General features: G+C 46.1%; 2 protein-coding genes across 7 annotated transcripts in view; one reads left to right on the forward strand and one right to left on the reverse strand.

The window, feature by feature from the left end:
• PCNX1 (pecanex 1) overlaps positions 1 to 23719 on the reverse strand; it is a 436152-nt gene that overhangs the window by 273258 nt on the left and 139175 nt on the right. For all 5 annotated transcript variants that reach the window (XM_069208962.1, XM_069208959.1, XM_069208961.1 and 2 more), the window contains exons 5-6: positions 16934 to 17023; positions 13084 to 14775 (exon numbers count right to left, since the gene is read on the reverse strand). In XM_069208962.1, coding sequence (XP_069065063.1) covers positions 13084 to 14775; positions 16934 to 17023 — 1782 coding nt within the window. The remainder of the gene's footprint in view (positions 1 to 13083; positions 14776 to 16933; positions 17024 to 23719) is intronic.
• Positions 1387 to 10905, forward strand: LOC138260453 (uncharacterized). Of its 2 annotated transcripts, none has more exons than XM_069208965.1 (2): positions 1387 to 2281; positions 8054 to 10905. In XM_069208965.1, the coding sequence occupies exon 2, from the start codon at positions 8740 to 8742 to the stop codon at positions 10222 to 10224; it is 1485 nt and encodes a 494-aa protein (XP_069065066.1). In that variant the 5' UTR covers positions 1387 to 2281; positions 8054 to 8739; the 3' UTR covers positions 10225 to 10905. The 2 variants fall into 2 exon arrangements, with proteins under 2 accessions (XP_069065066.1, XP_069065067.1); XM_069208966.1 differs by having other exon boundaries at positions 1387 to 2276.

Below are 23719 nucleotides of genomic sequence, written 5' to 3' on the forward strand. Positions count from 1 at the left end.
TTCTGAAATCCTGCTTGTGAAGTGTCTCCAAGGGCTTGGATTGAGCTTGCCTCCTGTTAAGAAGTCTCAGAGACAGGAAATACTTTACCTAACAGCCTATGGGTTCACTTGCTGTGGATCCTCACTCATCAGGTGGTGCCTATTCCAGTCTCTAGGCCCAATGGGAGTAAAAGGTGGTTGAAAAACTAGAAAAAAAACAGTTGCACCGGCTCCTGACGCCGCCAGGACACGGCATCGTGCCTGACCCTGCAACGCCACCTGCAACTGAAGCCGTGGTCCCCACTGGAGTGTGACAACTCTGCCTGACATCACAGGCCTGACGCCTCCGAAGCCCCACTGATGTCCCATGACTTCATGAGTCCAGAGTGCTGTGTCCCCGACGCACATGACAACCGACTCCGCTGTGACGTCTGCAGCCCTGTGGCATGCCTATGACCCCGTGAGATTGCCCCACCGCGTCTTGAAATGCCATACATCGACCCTGCCAGAGTGACACTTCACACCGATGCCGCATCATCTCTCCTGCTCAGCAGTAAGGCTCCGCCGCCACACTGGATCCAGCAAAGCCTCACCTGCCCGACTTTGTGCACTGGCTTGTTTCTGCTTTATCAAAGGTACTGTACCTGGGGATCCATGTGACTCAGTGACTGGCGTCAGATTATCTGGAACAACTCAGTCACTATGCTTTGATAACACCAAACTGAAGCATTTGTGTTTCTTAGCGCTATATTGAGTTTAATCTTTGAAAATTCATAACTTTTCTTGTGTATGTTGGATTGTCGTCATTTTGGTCTTGTTTTACTCCGATAAATATTGGCTATTTTTCTAAACTGGTGTTGCGATTTTGTGGTGCTTTCATTGTGTTACTGTGTGTTGATACAATACTTTACAAATTGCCTCTGAAATAAGCCTGATTGCTTGTGCCAACCTATCAAGGGTGTGAGCAGGGGTTATCTGAGCTGTGTATCTCGCTTACCCTCACTAGAGTGAGGGTTCCTACTGGGACATGGTGTAAAATGACTGCCAAATAGAGACCCCATTTCTGATGCCCTTCGGATACTTGTTGTTTATGGTTGGTATTGAATTAGTGACAGCCTAAGAAGCTATGCATCTTGCTGTTTGAAAAGTGGGATATGGCAAAGGTATTTTTGATAGGTAGTCAGCTGCCTGTAATGGATACTATTTCTTAAAATGGTCAATTTTATTTAAATCAATTTAGAACAAGATGTGTGGATCATCCAAGGATCTGAGCTCCTGGTTACTCTGGTTGTTTGTGTTAAATAATAATCCGAGATGTATTTGCCTCAGACTTTATTTTTGCGTATTCCGTTAATATTGCCATGTGCTCGACAAAGCTGACTCTTCATTTAAACTGTGTAAGTTGACTTCCCTGTGAACTCAGTTTTTGTCTAAAACCATTTCCTCCTCTGGGCCTCTCCACTTATCTAACCAAGCTGACTTTCAGGATACCGAGCCACAGCTGTATCCTTCTTATCATTGTGCACGAACAGAACTGTACCTCTTCCCACCGCATTCCAGGGGCCTCCTGCAAGGGATATCCTCGTAAATTATCAAACCAACTGTGATAAGACTGACATTTGACAAATGAACTGTCACTTTGCCGTGTATTAGCAGGATACTCCCGAGACAGTGGGAGTACAAGCAGGAAAGACTAATCAAATGTATGTACGTCAGCAGGATGCTCTCGGGTTAAAAGGAGAACTGTTTGAAGCTTTTGTGTTCACCAGATATGGAGGGGTGGCTTCCTGGCTGAAGGGGGGCAGCTTAACTATATAAGATTGTACGCTGCAGAATGAAGCAGCCAGCCTCCGTAGGAAAGTCATTCAGACTGTCCTGGGACACTGTGCTCAGCTCGAGCTATTATCTGTTTTACTAATAAAACTTTTCTCTTCCTCATCAGTCGTGACTCCGCCTGTTGTGTTCTTTGCTGGTAAGAGACCCTGAAGGCTTAGGGTGTCCCCTCCACCGCTGGGAGAGGTGAGCCTGCCTTTCCCGGTTCTTCAGTTGGCGCCCGAACAGGGACTCCATCAGTGGCACCCGCCGTCTGCTCGGAAGGAGGAGGAGGTTCACTGCAGGACTACCAAAGGGGGCGCCCCACAACTGATTTGGGAAGTATCTTTTTCCTCGTGGACCTGCGGTACTCCAGCGGTGCTCCCCCCTCTTTGTCTCAACGGGCGCCGGCGGCTCTGCCCTGACTGGAGTTCCTGACATAGCTGGCCCTGAGTTCGGAGTCCTGACTGAGGAGGAAGACAAGAGTAAGGTAAGGACAGGGTTAACCCCTGTCTTTTCTGTGTCTGTCTGGTAGGTGTCATTCGATCTTTGCAAAGACCGAAGTCAGTGGATGTTTTGTAAAATAATTAACTGTCATAATATATAGATTGCATATTTGCTTCCGTTGTTTCTGTTTTCCATCCACTGATACTAAGTTACAACTGTCTGTTTAAAATAATGCCGGCATTCAGTAAATTAAGGAAATGGTGCTGTTTTTGTTGTCAAGCGGACTCCCGCTTGGAGGAGTCTTGTCCGGCTCCTCCAATTGGAACTCCTTGTCATGAAATGTATGTAAAACACGGGGTGGGAAGTATAATATGGACTGACATATGGCGTAAAAAGACTAGGCATAGTGCTGAATTACAGTGGCCACTGCATGGGACTTTTGATGAACTGAAAATTGATTTTTTAGAAGAAAGATTATTTGCAACCAAAAGTAGGCCTGGTATGTTTGATTCACTCAGGTTATGGCAGAAAGAGGGTAGACAAAAACGAATTAAAGCAGCAAAGGATGCTAAGAGACATAATGCAAAATCAGATGCTGAGAAAGCCCAAGAATATGACCGGCAGAATGCAGAGCAGGGATGGGCCCAGATAGATAGAAGACACCAGTTGGATATATGTGGTTCAACAAACACCTGAAAAAAAGAAAAGAGACCCCGAAAAGGATCCTCTCATGCAAGATGTCCTAGACTGCCCCCCTGTTTATACCCCAACAATATATCCAGCTTTACCCCCAATTGCTCAGATGCCCCAGCCATTAGGTTCACCAGTGAATGCAGTAACATTTGCCCTACCACCACAATCTGAACACCAGAGACCCCCAGCATCAGCTCCAGTGACCCCCAGGTCAGACTCCCCAAGCGCTTCAGCCCCCTTGCTACAAATAAAAGACGAGAGCTCAGACGATGATGGCCTCACAATATCACCTCCCCCAGGACGTCCACGACGCAATAAACTGACAGAAGAAAGGAAAATTAACACAATGTTGCATAAATATATCTTAACACAGCCAAGCCTGGAGACTATTTGGCAGAATTTTGCTCAGTTTCAAGCAGTACAACAGGCAGACATGATACAACGTATGTGTGAGATACTAATGGAAAAATGGGATGAAAATTTAGATAGCAATCCCCCCTTGCAAGTACTCAGAATAAAACAGGAGGTAGCCACAGGCTATCATCAGGGAAAGGACCTTAAGGACTACCTCCGTCAGCTGTTAAGTTATAGGAAGAAATACCACCACAAGAGGGATAAAGAAACAGGTTCACCCAGTCCTTCACGTATTCCTTCCACTCACACAACACAGCACCCCTTAAGGGAAGTCCCACCCAGCTACGTTCCAGCCACAGGAGAGGGTGCCGCGGTAGTGCCCGCTCACTGGAAACAACAATTTGTGTACCAGCAATGGGATAGAACAGAGGTCCTAGCGCTAAAAGCCCACTTGCCTGACCCACGCAAGAATCCTGCCGGCTTCTATAAAGAATTTTCCCAAATAATAAGTCCACAAATATTGACTCTCATGGACATTAAAATGTTGTTTGGTACCCTTGTACCACAGGATATCTGGAAGACTATCATACAGAAAGACTATCCTGTTGAGCTAGGCGGTACCTGGGATCAACTGGACCACGAGGACAAAGACAGGAAGCCTGGTGACAAGCCGGGAGCCCTAATAGTAGCTCTCCCTGACAGACTTCTTACGCTTATACAGAAGTCCTTGCCCCCGCGATTAGTAGACTGGGATAGAATAGATACATGTAAACAAAAGAAAGACGAACACATTGCTGACTTTTTCTCTCGGTTTGAAAGGGCATACACTGACTTTAGTGGACAAGACACCTCTACCGAAGGTGGTATGCGGCTGTTTGTAGATAAATTTGTAAATTGCATATCACCTGAGGTGGCCTCAAAAATTCGGTTGACTGAGAGTACCTGGTCGACAAGCACTCCCATTGAGATACTTAATATGGCCCAATATTACGAGAATAGGGTTCATGAAGAGAAGGACAGAAAAGACAAACAAACAAAAGAGTTAAAAACTAAAATTCTAGTACAGCAGGCGTACCCCCAGAATAGGTCAATTCCCCGTGGACCTCAGTACCAAAATAATGGTCCCAACAGTTATCAGCCCCGCTATTCCCTGAGCTACAATCAGTGTGACTATTGTAAAGAGGAAGGTCATTGGAAAAATGATTGCCCAAATAAAAACGGGTTTGCGCCCCAGACAAGAGGTAGAGGAGCGCCCCGTGGAGCACCCCGAGGTAGAGGACGGGGAGGTCCCCCACAGCAGGGACCTAATAGAGCCCATCAACAGCAAAATATAGCAGCCGCTGAAAATTACTTTGACAATAGTTCTGCCCAACGCCAGTATTATAATGATAATTATGATCCGGAAGAAGGTCAGGGCTTCTATTCCTGCTAGGACAGCTTAGGACAAGGGAGGATAGGACCCGTCCCAATCCCAGTTAAACAGAATGGCCCACATGTAGAAGTACAACTAGATGGTACTTCTAAGAATTTTTTAATTGACACTGGAGCCACTAAGAGTTCTGTTATGAAGGATGCGGTCCCTGGGGTCCCTTTGTCCAGCAATACTAACGTGTCTGTAGGATTCTCAGGCGTCCCAGTGATTAACCCCGTATCCAAGCCACTGGAACTCACAATTGGTCCCTACACTGTTGATTCTCCTCTAATACTTACCTCTGGTTGTAGTGAAAATTTGCTAGGTCTCGATTTACTGAAAAGATTACACGCCACTATATATTGTTCCCCTGATGGCGTGTACGTCACCATGGGTCCTCACGTGACACCCACCCAGTTCATAGCGTTACCACTCCCGCCTGAGCTAGAGATGCTCCCCGCTACACTTTGGGCTTCAAACAATGAAGATGTGGGCTGCCTTGATATCCCCCCTTTCTCCATCAAGTTAAAAGAGCATGCACTACTTCCCCGTCTGCCACAGTACAAGTTACCACATCACACTGAACAGGCCCTCAAGGACATTATATTGCAGCTGATTGATAAAGGAGTTGTTGAAGAGACCAGAGGTAATACATGTAACAGCCCCATACTCCCAGTACTCAAAAAGTCCGCTGATTCTTCCCATCAGCCCGGCCTACGCTTTGTGCTTGACCTTCGAGCAGTTAATAAAGTAGTGGAGCCTCAATTCCCTGTTGTACCCGACATTACCACCCTCCTAACAATGATACCCTCCACTGCTACCTGGTTCTCTGTAATTGATCTCAAGAACGCATTCTTTAGCATACCCATTCACCCGGACAGCAGACACATTTTTGGATTCTCCCTGGGCGGTCGCAGTTTCCGGTTCTGTCGCGCACCTCAGGGGTACACGGAATCACCCAGTGTTTTTAGCCAGGTGCTCAAGGGACAGCTGGATTCCTTTCAATTCCCCGCTGGTTCCGCCCTGGTACAATATGTTGATGATCTCCTTATTGCTTCTGACTCCCAAGAAAATTGCAAAAAAGACACAGTTGCACTTCTCACTTATCTATCCCAACACCATCACAAAGTATCCCTCACTAAATTACAGTATTGTCAACAGCAGGTTACCTATCTTGGTCACCTGCTGTCGAAGGAGGGACGTACACTTACCCCGGCCCGGGTACAAGCCATACGCAATATACCTGTCCCCACAACACAGAGGGAGGTCAGGGGATTCATTGGCATCACATCTTTTTGCCGCCAATGGATACCTAATTTTTCTCTCCTTATCAAGCCTTTCTTAGCACTCACCCACAAAGACTGCCCGGACACCGTTGTCTGGAATACTGAATGCCAGTCCAGCTTTGAAGATTTGAAGGACGCTCTCTGTTCAGCCCCTGTGTTAGGCACGCCTGACTATCATAAGCCCTTTACATTGTTTGTAAGTGAACATAACGGTTGCTCTCTCTCAGTCCTGACACAAGAACATGGTGGCAAACAGCGACCATGTGCTTATTTTTCAGCCCTTCTGGATCCTGTTGCCAGGGCTCTTCCAAGCTGCCTACGGGCTGTAGCTGCAGCCGCAGTAGCAGTGCGCCAATCAGCTGGAATAGTTATGGATACTTCATTATTATTGTTGGTCCCACATGCCGTTGATGCCCTACTTAACAAAACTAAGACACAACACCTTACAAATGCCCGCCTGACCAGTTATGAGTTAACACTTCTTGCCAGTCACATCACCATCAAAAGATGCACTACCTTGAATCCCGCAACGTTATTACCCCTGACTGAAAGCTCTGAAGATACACATACTGATATACATGACTGCATTATCAGGACAGAGGAGGAAACGAAAGGAAGGGTAGATCTGCAAGACACGCCTCTAAGTAACCCCCAAGGCACCTTGTACATTGATGGTTCATGTCTCAAATTACCTGATGGCACCACATCAGCTGCATATGCTATCACAACACTAACGGCAGTAGTTGAAGCACGTCGGATACCACATAATTCAGCACAAGCGGCTGAGTTAGTGGCACTGATTAGAGCCTGTGAAATAAGCACAGATTTAGATGTCAATATCTACACTGACAGTCAATACGCGTTTGGAGTGGCACACAATTTTGGCAGATTGTGGGCGGAAAGAGGCTTTCTCACATCACACGGCACCCACATACAACATGGGGGGTTAATACACAGACTGCTCTCCGTTCTAGCCCTGCCACGGACCATGGCCATTGTGAAATGCAGCGCACACAGAAAGATCACTGATCACGTAGGGAAAGGGAACGCCTTTGCAGATCAGGTAGCGAAGGAAACAGCACGTCAGACGAAAAACAAGATGTATGTAGCGGGACCGGCCAGATGGGTCCCAGATAACGGGATGTTTGAGGACACGGTAGAGAGTGAGAAAAGCATACAGGCAGAAGCGACGGAAGTTGAATTGGCATCATGGAAGGAGACACACGCGAGGTTTAATGAAGAAACAGGGTGTTGGACAGACTTGTCAGAAGCCCAGAGATGGATGCTTCCTGATGGGTATGTCCTTCCTGTAGTGACAATGGCTCATGGTCCAGCACACATCAGTCCAGCAGGGATATGCAAACTTCTTGCCCCTGTCTGGTACAACAAAAATATTCCAAAGGCAGCTGAGAAGTTGGTTAAACACTGTATGATTTGCATGCAACACAATCCTGGCAAGGGCATTAAAGTACCTCCCGGCCATTTCGCGCCCCCTGATTACCCATTTGAAGCTATACAGATGGATTACATCGAAATGGAAAGATGTAACAATTTGAAGTATGTATTGGTGGTCGTCTGCATGTTTAGCAAATGGGTAGAAGCCTATCCTACAAGGGACAACACAGCCCTCACAACTGCTAAGGTACTCTTGAAAGAGTTTTCTCCCCGGTTTGGAATGCCTCGAATTGCATGGTCAGACAATGGCAGCCATTTTACAGGTCAGGTGATGAAAAAGGTGTGTGAAGGATTGGGAATTAGACAGAAATTCCATGCTGCCAACCATCCACAAGCTGCAGGACTAGTTGAGAAATATAATGGTTCACTCAAATTGAAGTTGTCCAAAATATGTGCTGACAAAGGCATATCGTGGCCTGATGCTCTCCCCCTGGCCCTGTTGTCACTTCGGGCTACACCACATTCCAAGTCAGGTCTCTCGCCATATGAAGTGGTCATGGGGAGACCGGCTAATGTGTGGGGAGTTCCAAGGCCAAAGAAATACTCAGATTTACCATACCCTGTATTGATGGATTACCTCAATGAACTCACTAACTCTTTACGTCTCATTCATCAGCAGGTGAAGGATATTCTGCCACCATTACCTCTTACTCCAGGCCACTGTATCGAGCCTGGTGACTGGGTCCTCACCAAGAATTTCCAGCGCAAAAAGAGTCTCGAGCCCCGGTGGAAAGGCCCCCGCCAAGTACTCCTTGCTACCAGGACTGCTGTGAAAGTCGAGGGAGCAAAGAATTGGATCCACGCTTCACACTGCAAAAGGGTACCTTTGCCCTTACCATACGATCAGTGGGTGAAAGAGGGTCAAGGTGACGACGAATGCGAGAAAGTACCCACTTTTGTTCCTTTCAGTGACGCGCAGATAGAGTGGACAGCCACCCAGGAGGAGAGTGATTCGGTCCTTCGGGGAGCAACACCTGAAGGTGTTCCAGTTGTTCCCTTGTTTCCGGATCAGACTGAGCCTGGTTCTGCGAGATATGACCTCCGCAAACGTCACCAACATTGAATAGATGATTCATCGTTTACCTGTTGCATCCAGCCAAACATTCGCTGCAGGGCCGTGATTTTGTCCGGTGTGGCGGACCAGAGAGTGTCAATAGGACTGCTGGAATCACCCACCGGTGGAGCAACCACCAGTCACGGGCAGCACCTAGGGGAGGCTGGGTGGCACGCAGGAACTGAATAACTAAATTTGATATTGATCACTGCCAGTGAGAAGAGCAGACTTGAGAAAGGAAAAGGACTATGTATTCAGATTACGAGAAGAGCGTACAGAGACAGAAACTGAGAAAAATTAAACATTTAAAAAAATTGTTTGGTCCACGTACAACGTGTCTGGCGATAATTGTAGTGCTTCTTGTCATATTAGCGTGCATTGGCTGGACCATCCACACTGCTACAGAGAAAAGACAGCCTCCTACACCAACGTCTGCGCCCATGCATACACATGTATCTCTACCACCTGAGATACATGCCAGGAGACAAGAATATGACAATAATACGTTCATCCAGATGCTACATCAACATCAACTTGTTACAAACTTGACAGACTGTTGGGTTTGTGGTCATTTTCCTCACACGGCTGCTCATGCATTTCAGTTTCCAGTCTTTCCTGTAACGGCTGCCTACACTTGTTCCTTAATGTCCAATGTTTCAATACAGACCCCCCTACCCGGTTCTAGGCCTGTGAGACGACCCGGTATCATAACGAACAACACACTCTTTGAAGACTTTATCCTTCAGTTTCAAGCCAAGATACACATCGCGTGCAATTGTACGGATTCTCCAACAATGCGTAGGATCATGACCTTGCCCCGCTATCCACTCATGGAATATACATTTGGTCCGGTCTCCATGAAACCAAAAACAATATCTATCAGACCTCGGCAGGCCCCACTCTGTATCTGCGGACAAGGACGCATACCTGTCGGAGTCAGTGTCTGTAAAGCGACCATCACGTACAACACCTCCACCCCTTACCTCAATGCACCTACAGGACTATACTTTGTATGTGGGAGTAAGGCCTACACCTGGCTGCCACCTGGTTGGAGCGGCATTTGCTATATTGCCTTCCTTCTCCCACCAACGTTCAACAAGCCACCTACGTATCATCGACAAAGAAGAGATACTGTAGACCAAACAGACACTTCCGCACAGCTGTTCATGGATATAACAAAAGGACTGCTACCCTTTTGGGGGCCCTCGGTGAACAGTCTGCAAATACGACGACTAACGCGAGTCTTGGAGGCTACGATAAATGAAACAGCTGGAGCACTTGCCAATAACACCGCAGAACTCCAAGCTACCAGGATGGTAGCTCTTCAGAACAGAATGGTGCTTGACGTCATACTAGCAGATAGGGGTGGAGCTTGTCGCATCATAGGGGCCAGCTGCTGCGTTTACATACCAGATAATTCACCCTCAGTATTTGCAGCCATTTCAAGATTACATAAAATAGCATCGGTTATACATGAGGACAATGGTACGCCTTGGTCTTGGACTTCAGGTCTGTGGCAGGTGTTGGTCTCCTGGGGTTGGAAGGTTTTGATATTCCTGGCTATCATAGCTGCCACATTCTTCACATGCTGTCTATGCGTACAATGTGGTCCTGCATTGTGTGGGGTCTGTGCTTCGATGTTAACACCCAAACCCACCAATATCAAAGAGAATACTGAGCGACTAATGCTTCAACAACAAATTGATGAGCTTCTAAAGATAGAAGTGAACTGAACAGAAATTTGCCTCGCAATGGCAAAAGGAGGGATTGTTAAATAATAATCCGAGATGTATTTGCCTCAGACTTTATTTTTGCGTATTCCGTTAATATTGCCATGTGCTCGACAAAGCTGACTCTTCATTTAAACTGTGTAAGTTGACTTCCCTGTGAACTCAGTTTTTGTCTAAAACCATTTCCTCCTCTGGGCCTCTCCACTTATCTAACCAAGCTGACTTTCAGGATACCGAGCCACAGCTGTATCCTTCTTATCATTGTGCACGAACAGAACTGTACCTCTTCCCACCGCATTCCAGGGGCCTCCTGCAAGGGATATCCTCGTAAATTATCAAACCAACTGTGATAAGACTGACATTTGACAAATGAACTGTCACTTTGCCGTGTATTAGCAGGATACTCCCGAGACAGTGGGAGTACAAGCAGGAAAGACTAATCAAATGTATGTACGTCAGCAGGATGCTCTCGGGTTAAAAGGAGAACTGTTTGAAGCTTTTGTGTTCACCAGATATGGAGGGGTGGCTTCCTGGCTGAAGGGGGGCAGCTTAACTATATAAGATTGTACGCTGCAGAATGAAGCAGCCAGCCTCCGTAGGAAAGTCATTCAGACTGTCCTGGGACACTGTGCTCAGCTCGAGCTATTATCTGTTTTACTAATAAAACTTTTCTCTTCCTCATCAGTCGTGACTCCGCCTGTTGTGTTCTTTGCTGGTAAGAGACCCTGAAGGCTTAGGGTGTCCCCTCCACCGCTGGGAGAGGTGAGCCTGCCTTTCCCGGTTCTTCATTTGGCAGCAACTGAAAACTTGTTGCTGTTTAGGGGGCCCTCATGGAATTATCAGGCACCAAAGCCTGTGACCTGAAAAAATGATAGAGGGTATTTAAGTGGGATGGGGGAAAACTTGACCTTTTCTCCAAAACCTAAAGAAAAAAAGTGAAACCAAAAAGTTCAAAGCAAACTATGGATGTCAAACACCATGGGCAGTGAGCACAGTCAATCTTAGGCCTTTCTCAGGCCCTGGCCACAGGTCAGAGCGTAGAGTCCACAGTGCATGGTCAAAGGCTGTGCTCAACTGGTTTGCTGGCACAAAGGCTGCTACAGTGCATAAACACAGACCAGCCTATGCTCCAAGAACCTCTTGAGCACTGGTGAAGGCCATACAGTCCTGATCCTCGTCAAGGGGAATGGAGCTGAACCTGTACCAAAACACAGCCATAAAAAGCTTGAATCTACAAGTCAATTGTGCAGCTCAGTGAGTTAGGTGACCAGAAGTTTGGGTAAAAGGCTGGACCAGGCCCTGTGCTCAGACCCTGCAGAGGCTGGAATCAATAAAAGTAATGTAATTTGAGCTGTCAGTCTGATCACATCTGATGGTAAACGTATTACTATCAGTAGCAGTAGTCACGATCAAGCCATGCAAAAGTGTTTGGTGGGGCAAGGCTTCTGGTTTCTGCAGCTAACCATAACTTGACAATTTCAAAGGGTTTTCAGATTTTTGAAGCAATCTTAAGTTCACTGTTGTTTTTAGGTGATTATATGCAGATTTTTTAAAACCTACGCAAGATGCAGAAAATCAGTGCATTTCATTTTTAATTTTAAAAAACTGTTCTGCCTTGAGGGCACATTTTCCTTACTAGTGCGCAGTCCTTCGTCCTGTGAGGAAAAAATTGTTTAGAATAATTTGAATCTTGTGACTCAGATTCGGCTTCGAGGAAAAACGTAGAATATGTTATATTGCCAAATGAAAAAAACACTTTATAATATAATGTACATACGCCATAATACAATCAAGAGGTTACAGTACAACAAGCGTTGCTCACTGGTAAACAACCAACCCTCTCCCCTGTTCTTCAACAATCTCACATTGTAGCAAGACCAGTCTGCTCTTCAAGGGTCTCCTTCCTCATAGAAGTTCAGAGGTCATTAATGTACCTTCCGCCTAGCTCTTGAGGAGCCCCCCACACCCACTCACTGCCTCAGTTCACCTTGCAGGACTCCCCATCTCCCTCCTCCGTCCCACACCCAGTCCCACACCCAGTCCAGTGGCAATGACCACGTCAGCAATATTAAGGATGAGATATGGTAAAACAGGACAGACAAAATAGTAGCTGTTTGGACAATCCAGATGATGAGCTGTCCACAAGGCCATGCACAATCTCATCTGCACTGTTATCCTAAGAGACCCGAAAAATATATATGATGCACTTCACTGCTTACAAAATTACTAACAGGGAAGATACAATGGACTACAGAGTCAGGACAGATGGTGGCTTATTCTCTCTCCTTGGAACCCTTGCATTTCCCACATGCTGTATGATGGTTTTACCTTGTTCGGGGGCAAAACAGCTAAAAAATAACTCCTAAGTCTTATTCTTACCTATCAACTGTCTTTACTGATTTTCCTTTATGTTTTATGTGATCTGCTATGCGCAAGTATGATACAGAAATAAAATGAAGTAGCGTGGCCCTCACCCTCGTCTAACAGTGCTTGTCCTGAATGATGCAATCACAGAACATGTCAAGTATTTCGAAAGATTCACCAAATCTTAACTGATGTGGAGGACTTTTGGACAGCTTATAATCAGAGTGAACACAAACACCACACAGAGTATCATTCGGCTAATGGTCTCTGCTTTTAAAAATATTTAAACAATTTGTACACAGCCACAAAAGTAAAACAGTATCCATATACTTTATAAAATTGGTATATTCCCAAAATATGAACAACAGTGTTCAAAAAATGTTTCCTCGCTCAATGAGGAGGTACAAACCTGGCTGGTCAGACCCTTGCATCTAATAGAGTCATTAGTTAAACACTTTTACCAAAGGGAGACTTACTTTAGGACCCACGGAGACTTACCTCCACTGCACGTTTCATGCTTTTCCCCTTTGGGGAAAGAAGCCTGGTTCGGCAAGCTATTCCTAGAGCGAGTAACGCATTCCAGCTGAGATGCTCGACCCAAAAGACAAAGTTCATCTAACACCTCTCCCTCTTTGGCTTCTAAATCGGATTTCGAAGTGGTTAAAGGTTTTATGCTGTCTGGTGCTGCTAATCTGTTTGGATCATTTAAGCAAGCTACAGTGCCACTGTCCAGGCTGAGCACCCTGGCACGGCTCTTGGCACTACTGGCACCAGAAGTCCTCCGGGTCAGTCGCTTCTTACCGATGCCTTCGCATCCGAGATGGGTGCGATGGGAGTGTTCGGAGTCGGGGTTGCGCTCTTTTGTAATGTGATATTTGGTCTTTAAGGCATTATACCTGCCCTCCGGGGACTGGCATGAGTGGGAAGTGGTACTGGAAGAGCTGTCGCTACTGAATCTGTGAGCTGACTGCATGCTTGAGGTCCTGCTCAAGTCACTTTGATCGCTGGAGTCTTCGTCGTGGCAGAAACCAGCGCTGTGGGGTTTTGCACCACTTATTCCTCGAAAGGAGACATATTCTCTATGTCGGCTCGAGTCAAAACTGCTAGCACGCTTTTTCCCTGTCCGCCTCCTGCATGATTTGTGTGAAGAGGCAGTCCTGTGGATTAAGCTAGAGGATTTTGGTCGCACATCACCATCCTTCTGCTTCCCCCTGCCGTCTTTAGTAGTTCGTGTTTCAACCAACACTGGAGATTTGTCACCCAAGACCTCCATTTTGTCACCAGGCTGCCAATCACTTTGAATTGTAAGCTCATTAGCATGTGGATTTTTGTTTGCTTCTTCCGATGCAGAGGAACTGAGACCTCTCTGACTTAGCACTTCATCAGATGTATTGGCCTCCTTGGTGTCCATTGAGATGCTCACCACAGCAGAAATGCTGATTTCTACAGTGGTCTTCTCGCTGCTAGTCCTTTTATCAGTGGCAGAACTGATGTCCTCCTCTTGCTCGCCGGAGCTACCTTCTTTCTCCTCCTTTGGCAACTCCTCGTGCAATGACAACATGCTCTCCACGTGGGTAGAGCCTGTATGTTCGCTTTTGTAACTGCTGATCGTACTGATGGTGTCCCGATCGGTGCCACTGCAATAACTCTCGGTGGATCCACTGCTCCTTGTGCTCAGGCTCCTCAAGCTGTCTACACTTTTGTCTGCTTTCAAAGGTTTGTTGGTTCCATGTCTCGACAACTGCTGGATGCTTCTACTTTTGAGAAGTTCATCAAGCTGAAAAACGACAGACACACAAACGTTCTCACCCACTGACTCTTTGGACCCAGAGTGGGGCTTGGGTGTTTCCAACTCACTCACAGGATCCAACCCTCGTCTTTGATGATAGTGAGAAAAGTCACTGAGCGACGTGTCGGGAAAAGCTACAGCGGAGCTAGATGTTCTTGGCACACCTCGTGGCCGGTGGTCTTTCCTGTAGGAGTGCGAGTGTAATGGGACCACAGATGCCACTTCCGTGTCACAGGCATTTGACAAGGACTGCTCTACATGGTGGTGTTGGCTGTTAGGGAGAGACACTTTATCGCTGAAATCTCTTGGCAGATCTGGGCCCAGAGAGGACAAGGAAGGTTGGATTGAGATGAAGGAGTCGTTGGAGACAAGACGGAAAAGCTTCTGATCTGCTGTCAAATCTGTTTAGAGACATGATTAAAAAAAAATATCAGTGGAACTCTGTGCATAACATAACTTAATTATTTTCACTCAGGCACAGAACCATTTTTTGCAGCTAGTCAAGGCTAAGGTGGTACTGTATTAGTTGGCTGATATTTAACACTTCTGCACAAACAATTGAGAACACATCATATATGTAAAAAGTCTAAACAACGGTGTATTCTGAATCGATTAAGATAAGAATAAACTTCCAAGATTACCAGCACATGCACCACCAGGAAATAATGCAAGCACCTGCCATGCATTTCTGAACACAAACAGGGCGATTTGTTTACCTTCCGCTTCAACAGAAATCAACCACTGAACACAGAAGCTAGAGTTTAGGAATCTGAATTACCAGGTAAAGGGGAAATGTGGTCTAGAAAATGCTTTCGAGATGTCACCAGGACACACTTACTTTTTTAGCAACATGGATATGCCCCTTCACTCTATCTACCTGAAGAACTTACAGAGAAATACATCATATAGGTGGAAGGGAGTATACGATGAAGATATCACAAATATGAGACAGCCTCATTGGTGGATGGACACTCCTGCGTGTATAATCATATAGGTATTTATACATCACACATCAAACGAGGCAGAAGCAAAGCGATGGACATAAACGAAAAGCAAAGCAAGCTGGTGTACGGAAAGGTATGATTTACATATTACATTACTCAATCAATTCTGGTGCCCTTGCTGGGGTTAGAACCTATGTCTCCCATGCTGAAGAGCTGCAAGAAAGCCCTCTTCTCCTGGTACCTTGCCATAGCCAGTCTCCGCCTTTCATCCTGATCAGCGCCTATCTCCACCCACTAAGGAGTAACCGGCTGCATGGAGTGACAGATCGTGGAACTAGAGACTAGTCCCTGCTAACAGGGTTCATGAGTGGCACAGCATCTGTGCTCATATAATACATTGGCCCAGGCTTGTTGAGTGTAAATTAGGCTAATCTAGGATATGTGCTCATGAATAAACTATTTGCCTCTGTATCTTTCTAATTTTATCAACTTACATTATTTGACAAATGGATGCAGACGAGTATGTCGAATGGAGACGAGTATGTCTATCTCAGCACAAACACTGTTGGGTTTATTACCCTTGGGCACCTGCAAGAGTTTGAGCAATGCAAATACACTCCAATGAGGATTATATATTCTACAAAAGAAATATATGGGCTTGGGGAGCCGTGATAGCAAGCGTTGGTTGTCAGCATATCCATATTGTACTTTGCAACTACCTTCTCCAAATAATGATGTGGACCTTTCAAGTAAAAGGCAAGACAAGGTTAAAAATCAGCCACAGTGCCATCTGAGCACCTGGATGCGCGCTTAGGAGTGATGGAGGGAAGTGAATTGCCATTTTAAAGGAACTAGGCAATGAAGACTGGAAGCTGGACAGATTCCTTAACCAATCTGCTTGATGGCTTACTGGTGCTTTTTAACATATTTCACACGTTTTCTCAGCTGAAAACAAATTAAATTAGAAATAGAATGCAGGTTAAAAACAGCTCAAAGTAGCAAAGCATTCTAAAGAGCAAAGAGTTAGACACTTTGAAGCCAAGGCTCCACATTCCAAACCATACTTTACAAATCTGCTTTCTACAGCATAGCCTTATAGCCCACTGCTGAAGGCTATAACAGTTGTTAAAGGCCCTGAACCAGAGTTATAGGCCAGAGTCGAAGACGAGGGTCTATAACGAGGGACAGTGCCTTTACCAACCAGTACAGCCTGATGCAGAAGATCTAAGGATATTAAAACATTCAACCCACCAAGGGTAGAATGCTCTAAATTAAAAAGGGGAAAAGAATGTAAAACATTTGAAAGTTGGATCTCTGGATTTATATGTGCCATTATAAGTCTGGAGCCACTCTATTAACTTCAATGGACCTTTCAAAGTTCAAATGATCTAATTTGTATTCTTGACAATTAGTAATGAAATGCATGTTGATTACTATAACACTGAACTAGGATGCAAAGCTCTAGGCAAGTGTATTTACTTAACTGCAACGTATTGAAATGTAAGTTGATTAAATTAACAGGGAACTAGGATATAAGGCTGCCCAGTATATTTAATTATTTGTGACTTTCTACTAAGTCGTGATCATTACATTCTAACGGGTCAACCGGACTTACCATGTTCTTCACTTCCTTCTTTATAGAGGCTGCAGCTCTGGGCAAGACTTAGACTGATATCATCCGAAGTCTTAGCAGTGTCCGTATCTCCTACACCCCAAAGTAAATAGAGGAATGAATGCAAAAGAAAACAAAAAGTGTTAGTAAATGTAAATATACTAATGAAAATGATGCACAACAGTTCAAAGCAAACATAAAACAAAGATACACACAAAGAGAGAACCAAATAGGCAAATTTATGGGTGGAGCGAGTTTTTTGCATGCCAATAGTGGGCTTGTAGACTACTAAACCACTATGCAATGCTTACATAGTCTGCTCCTAAACCCACCCTGCCATCCACTCCTTCCCCACTACCCTCCTAAAAGGGGGGTCTCATTGTGTATGCAGCTGAAAATATGAGATGTCCTGTGATTTAGAAAACAGATATAAGATGGTAATGTGGCTGGCATTTGTGCCTTCAGTACCAGGCAACTGCCCAAATCCAAACTGACAGAGTGCAAATATTTTCTCAGAAAATTTTTATTAGAGCAGCACACATTAGCGGAACGTACAAACACAGACATTATAAGGTATGCACTAACAGTGCAGCCTCTTATTTAGGAGACAGACAGCATCAATGTTTACATGCAGTATTCCAACCAATTTCCTACCTAAGAATGCAAACCAATCTATACCCCAAAATTGCTTGAGCTCAAGACGCATGTCAAGAAGCGCTACAAAGTAAGGATCATTGTCTGCTCCCATGTAATCTCCAGTCAGTGGTATCCCCATTCAATGGAAGTCACCTCTTCTAGAGCGGTATGATTTAATGTTTATCTACGCAACAGTCTCATCCGAATTGTGAGAGTTTAAGGGGAATGTTTTTTTCCGCTTCCAGATTTCCAGTCCCACTTCTCAGGGCACTACATTCTCCACTTGTTCATGTACCTACATCTGTATTCCAACCCAAGATATCCAGGGTGAATGCAGCTAGTAATCCTATCTTTAGCCACTACCACAGCGCGGATGATTACATTGTACAACTGCCTTCTTTCCTTAGAGGGTGCCACTATATCCAAAATGCACATCCCTGATTCATGCAAGCCAGTTATTCCAGTAAGTGTGGTCACTTAAGTGCAACTTGTGATTAGAGGTTTTCAATTACTAGGCATGATCAAATTATACATGAGAGGTCACTCTGAAAGAAAGTTAAAAAGGATTAAACTACTTACCTTATTTCTTATGCAACTTTTGCAGCCAGATAAATAAATTCCACTGGGACATGAATTCAGCAAGGGAAGACAGTGGCTCATCTTTGAGCTCAGATGCCTCCATCTCATCTCCTGGCATACACCTGCTACACCATCACACCACACCATAATGGGACTATGTTTAGATTGCTTTCTTCAGGATGGTAGTGATTGAGTCTGGATCTGCTACAGCCCTCCAAAATGGCATGCTCTTTAAGGTGGCATTGAGCACTTCTCCCTGTACCCATCTCCAGACTCTGCACTCTCAACTTCTATGCCGAGCTTAACCACGCTGGGGGCTTTTAACCTCAAACAGACCTTTCCTAACTGGTGAACCATAGACAGCCAGCATTAATGCTGGCAGAAATTAAATTCTACCACCTCTCTCGCACTGCACACTGTTCCTGCTTCATCAGGCACACTGGACACCTGCTAGACTAGGACTAGCTACTTCTGATGTTTGCGCATATGTCTTTAATTGCAGTCATACTTTTTGGACCTCTGTCAGCGCACAAGTATGACAATTTCCAAATACAGAAATAAACCTTGAGTTTATCATAACTTCACTAGTAATACACTGTGCCCTTCAGGTGCTTAATCTACTGATTACACAATTAGCAACTACTGACCCAACGCTTACACTCAACACTCATACTTTTTTAATGGAAATTCTCAGAATGCATCTCTATACACAGACACTGAGCAAAACTGACACCGAGCACGGCTTACATATCTCAGAGGTGCCCAACTACTACTTCATCACGCCAAGAAAACAAAGTCCTTTCCACATATGTGGAACAAGATTAAAGCGGATCTTAAGGTCACCCTCCCCTTACCTGCCCTTAAACACTAAGCTTGGGTACAATTCTCATTCACTCCTTAAACCCACCACTCTACTGTGTTCTAACATTGCAATCAGGCTACAATTGTACACCTTCTTTGCAGCCGATACACTCCTGCTTTGCCCTGCCCTCCCTTCTTCTCTTTCCTACCCATCTCTCCCTCTAACTCCTACCCTATAACTATACCTACGCTCTTATTTCTTTTTCCTTTCAGGCTGATCTACTCTAGCCATTTACCAGATGCACTGCAAACCATACCCCTAGTCAATAGGTAAAGGTTTACAGTTAACTATACTCTGCTGTTTACTCATTTGCAATTTCTGAACCAACAGAATTCACTCTAGACTGTGTTCAATTCTTTTCCATGAGCTAAAAGAACGAGTTACTTACCTTCGGTAACGACTTTTCTGGTGGATACATTAGCTACCTGTGGATTCCTCACCTAATGAATACTCCCATGGCGCCAGCATTCGATGGAAATCTTCTTACTAGTCTCTGCACGTCGACGAGGACGTCACTCTTGCCCACGCGACGCCGTCTGACGTCATACAGGCAATAAGAGGTCCTTGCCGACGTGCCGATGACAGTACCAACATTTTTTACGTGCATGAGAATAATAATAACCCAATGTATTGAAAGAGCAAAGCAACATCTCTTAATATTGTAAATCACACAACATTGCAATGAAATAGCTGTAGATTTAATATAACCTTTTTTTTTTTTTTTTTTAACAAATAAATATATTTATACATACGAATCATGTATATACACAATATATATAGATTTATATATAAATATACACATATATACAAATATCATATATGCAAAATGTATTGCAACTTTGAAGACCCAAAAGGAGCACACTCAAGGATTGCTTGGAGAGACCAAAAAGGCAACGGGGAGGCGGGTGGGACCGTGAGGAATCCACAGGTAGCTAATGTATCCACCAGAAAAGTCGTTACCGAAGGTAAGTAACTCGTTCTTCTGATGGATACAACTACCTGTGGATTCCTCACCTAATGAATAGAGTCCCAAAGCAGTACCACGCCCGGCGGTGGGTGCCTAAATGGTCAAACCAAGAAATCCTGCAGCACTGACCGTGCAAAATGACCGTCCCTTCTGACCTCAGAGTCCAAACAGTAATGTTTCACAAAAGTGTGAAGGGACGACCAAGTTGCGGCCTTGCAGATGTCGACCACAGGAACACCCCTGGCCAAGGCCGAAGAGGCCGACTTAGCTCTGGTGGAATGAGCTCTAATGCCCTCAGGCGGATCCTTCTTTGCCAAAGAGTAACAGATTTTAATGCAAAGAACAACCCACCTGGAGAGTGTTCTCTTGTGGACTGCCTTTCCTCTCCTCTTGCCCACGTATCCGACAAACAGCTGATCCTCCAGCCTGATATCCTTCATTCTGTCGATATAGAAGCTCAACGCCCTTTTTGGGTCCAGGCGATGTAGTCTTTCTTCCTCCTTTGAAGGATGAGGCGGAGGATAAAACGTGGACAAAGTGATTGTCTGAGCCAAATGGAAGGGTGAAACAACCTTCGGAAGGAAAGCAGCCTTGGTCCTCAACACCACCTTATCCCCATAAAACGTTATATAAGGGGGTTTAACCGATAAGGCCTGCAACTCACTCACTCTCCTTGCAGATGTTATAGCTACCAGGAATACTGTTTTAATAACCAAATACCTTAAAGGGCAAGAATGCATAGGCTCAAAAGGGGACCCCATAAGGAAAGTCAGGACCAAGGACAAATCCCATTGAGGCATAACGAATGGTTTTGGAGGATATTGATTCAGAAGACCTTTCAAGAATCTGAGAACAATAGGGGATTTAAATAACGACGGTTGGTCTGGAAGACAAATGAAGGCTGACAAGGCCGACAAATAACCCTTAATGGTAGCCACTGCACAACCTTTCTGCGCTAGAGACAGTGCAAAAGACAAAACATGTGAGAGATGAGCATGTAAGGGATCAATCTGTCTCTCTCCACACCACATAACAAATTTAGACCACCTATTAGCGTAGATAGATTTAGTGGAGTGTCGCCTGGCCGCTAAGATAACATCCACTACATCAGGCGGGAGAGAGAAGGAACTCAGGTTGCCCCGTTCAATCTCCAAGCATGTAGGTGCAGACTCTGGAGGTTGGGGTGTAAAACCTGCCCCTGCGAATGCGAGAGGAGGTCTGCCCTGAGAGGGAGACGGAGCGGAGGGCACAGTGAGAGTTGGAGAAGGTCGGAGTACCATACCCTCCTTGGCCAATCCGGAGCTATTAAGATGACTTGGGCCCGGTCTTGGCGAATTTTCCTCAACACTCGAGGAATCAAGGGTATGGGGGGAAACGCGTAAAGCAACTGGTCGCACCAGGTTATCTGAAACGCGTCCCCCAACGCTCCCTGCATCGGATACTGGAGGCTGCAGAATAACGGGCAATGCGCGTTCTCCCGAGTGGCAAACAGATCTATCCGAGGAAACCCCCACATCTGGAAGATTAAACAGACTTGATCTGGATGGAGACGCCACTCGTGGTCTGCCGAGAATTGGCGACTGAGACTGTCCGCACGTACATTCAAGACCCCGGCCAGATGATTTGCCACCAAGCAAATCTGATGGTCCTTTGCCCAGGACCATAGCCGAAGAGCTTCTCTGCAGAGAAGGTACGACCCTACTCCTCCCTGTTTGTTTATGTACCACATCGTGGTAGTATTGTCCGTCAGGACCTGTACCGACTGACCACGAAGGGATGGGAGGAAGGCCTTGAGAGCCAGACGTACAGCCCGTAACTCCAACAGATTGATATGAAACACCTGTTCCTCTGGAGACCAAAGCCCTCTGATCTCCAGATCCCCCAGATGAGCTCCCCATCCTAGGGTGGAAGCATCCGTTATTACCGTGGCCACTGGTGGCGACTGCGCGAACGGCTTTCCCTGTGAAAGATTGTTGCCCGCAATCCACCACTTCAATTCCACAGCAGCATCTCTGGAGATCTTGACAGTGCCTTCTAAATCTCCCTTGTGTTGAGACCACTGCCTTCGGAGGCACCACTGAAGAGCCCTCATGTGCCAGCGAGCATGCGTGACCAACAGAATGCAGGAGGCGAACAGACCGAGCAGACGAAGGACCTTGAGGACTGGAACTACCGCTCCATTTCGAAACATTGGAACCAATTCCTGAATATCTTGAATCCGCTGAGGCGGAGGAAAGGCTCGACTCAATGTTGTATCCAGTACTGCCCCTATGAACAGGAGGCGCTGAGAGGGCTCCAGGTGAGATTTGGGCACGTTCACCGAAAAGCCCAGGTCGAACAACAACTGGGTTGTTGACTGCAGATGATGCAACACAAGCTCCGGGGACTTGGCTTTGATCAACCAGTCGTCCAAGTAAGGGAATAATGCTATCCCCTTCCTTCTGAGCTCCGCCGCAACCACTGACATCACCTTTGTGAAGACTCGAGGTGCTGAAGTAAGACCAAACGGGAGGACCGCAAACTGATAGTGCTGCGACCCTACCACAAACCGGAGATACTTCCTGTGCGACTTGAGTATCGGGATATGAAAGTAAGCATCCTGCAAGTCGACAGACACCATCCAATCTTCCTTGTTCAACGCCAAAAGCACCTGTGCTAGGGTCAGCATCTTGAACTTTTCCTGTTTTAGGAACCAATTCAAGATCCTCAGATCCAGGATTGGTCTCAACTGACCATCCTTTTTGGGAATCAGGAAGTATCTTGAGTAACAACCTCGACCCTTTTCCTGCTCTGGGACCAACTCTACCGCGCCCTTTGAAAGGAGGACTTGAACCTCCTGTTCTAGCAACAGGAGGTGTTCTTCTGAACAATAAGATGGGCGGGGCGGGATGAGGGGCGGGAACTCCCGAAAGGGAAGGGCGTAGCCTTTTCCCACAATGCCAAGAACCCAAGTGTCCGTTGTGATAGACTTCCACTTGTGGAGAAAATGCTGTAATCTTCCCCCTACAGGAGAGGAGTGAGTGGGAAACGGTGGAAGCCTAAGGCTGCTTCCCCTGCTGCACCCCTCCAGAGGACGAGGAAGAGGCAGAGTGCTGTTGAGAGGCTCCTCTGGTACGGACCCCACCCCTCCCCCTCCCTCTAAATGACCTATAGGGGAGGGAAGAGGCGGGTTGCTGGAACCTCCCCCGAAAGGAAGAGGAATAAGAGCCACGCCCAAATCCCCGAAACCTCCTGAAAAATCTAGAAGAGGCAGAGGAAGAAGGAGCTTGCAGTCCTAACGATTTGGCTGTGGCTCTGCTCTCCTTAAATCGTTCCAAGGCCGAATCTGCCTTGGCTCCAAACAGTCTGTCCCCATCAAACGGGAGGTCCAGCAGGGTCGACTGCACATCCGCAGAGAACCCTGAGTTTCGGAGCCAGGCCTGTCTTCTTGCCACCACAGCCGTGCCCATCGCCCTGGCCACCGAGTCGGTCGTGTCCAGCCCAGACTGGATAATCTGGGTCGCGGCAGCCTGGGCGTCCGAGACCACATCCAAGAGACCCTGGGGGAGCTCCGTAAATGAAGACGAAATATCATCCATCAGAGCATGGATGTACCTCCCCAGAATGCACGTTGCGTTGGTGGCCTTCAACGCCAAACTGCATGACGAAAATATTTTCTTGGACTGCGCATCCAGTTTCTTGGAGTCTGTCTCCAGGCACCGTCGGGAAGGAACCAGGCGCTGACTTTGAGGAACAGGAGGCTTGC

The sequence above is a fragment of the Pleurodeles waltl genome, chromosome 9 (assembly GCF_031143425.1).
Source record: "Pleurodeles waltl isolate 20211129_DDA chromosome 9, aPleWal1.hap1.20221129, whole genome shotgun sequence".
In the NCBI taxonomy this organism is placed as follows: Eukaryota; Metazoa; Chordata; class Amphibia; order Caudata; family Salamandridae; genus Pleurodeles; species Pleurodeles waltl.

What these genes read in the sequence shown, in the direction of transcription:
- LOC138260453 (XM_069208965.1), top strand. Translation starts at nt 8,740, where the DNA reads ATGTATTCAGATTACGAGAAGAGCGTACAGAGACAGAAACTGAGAAAA.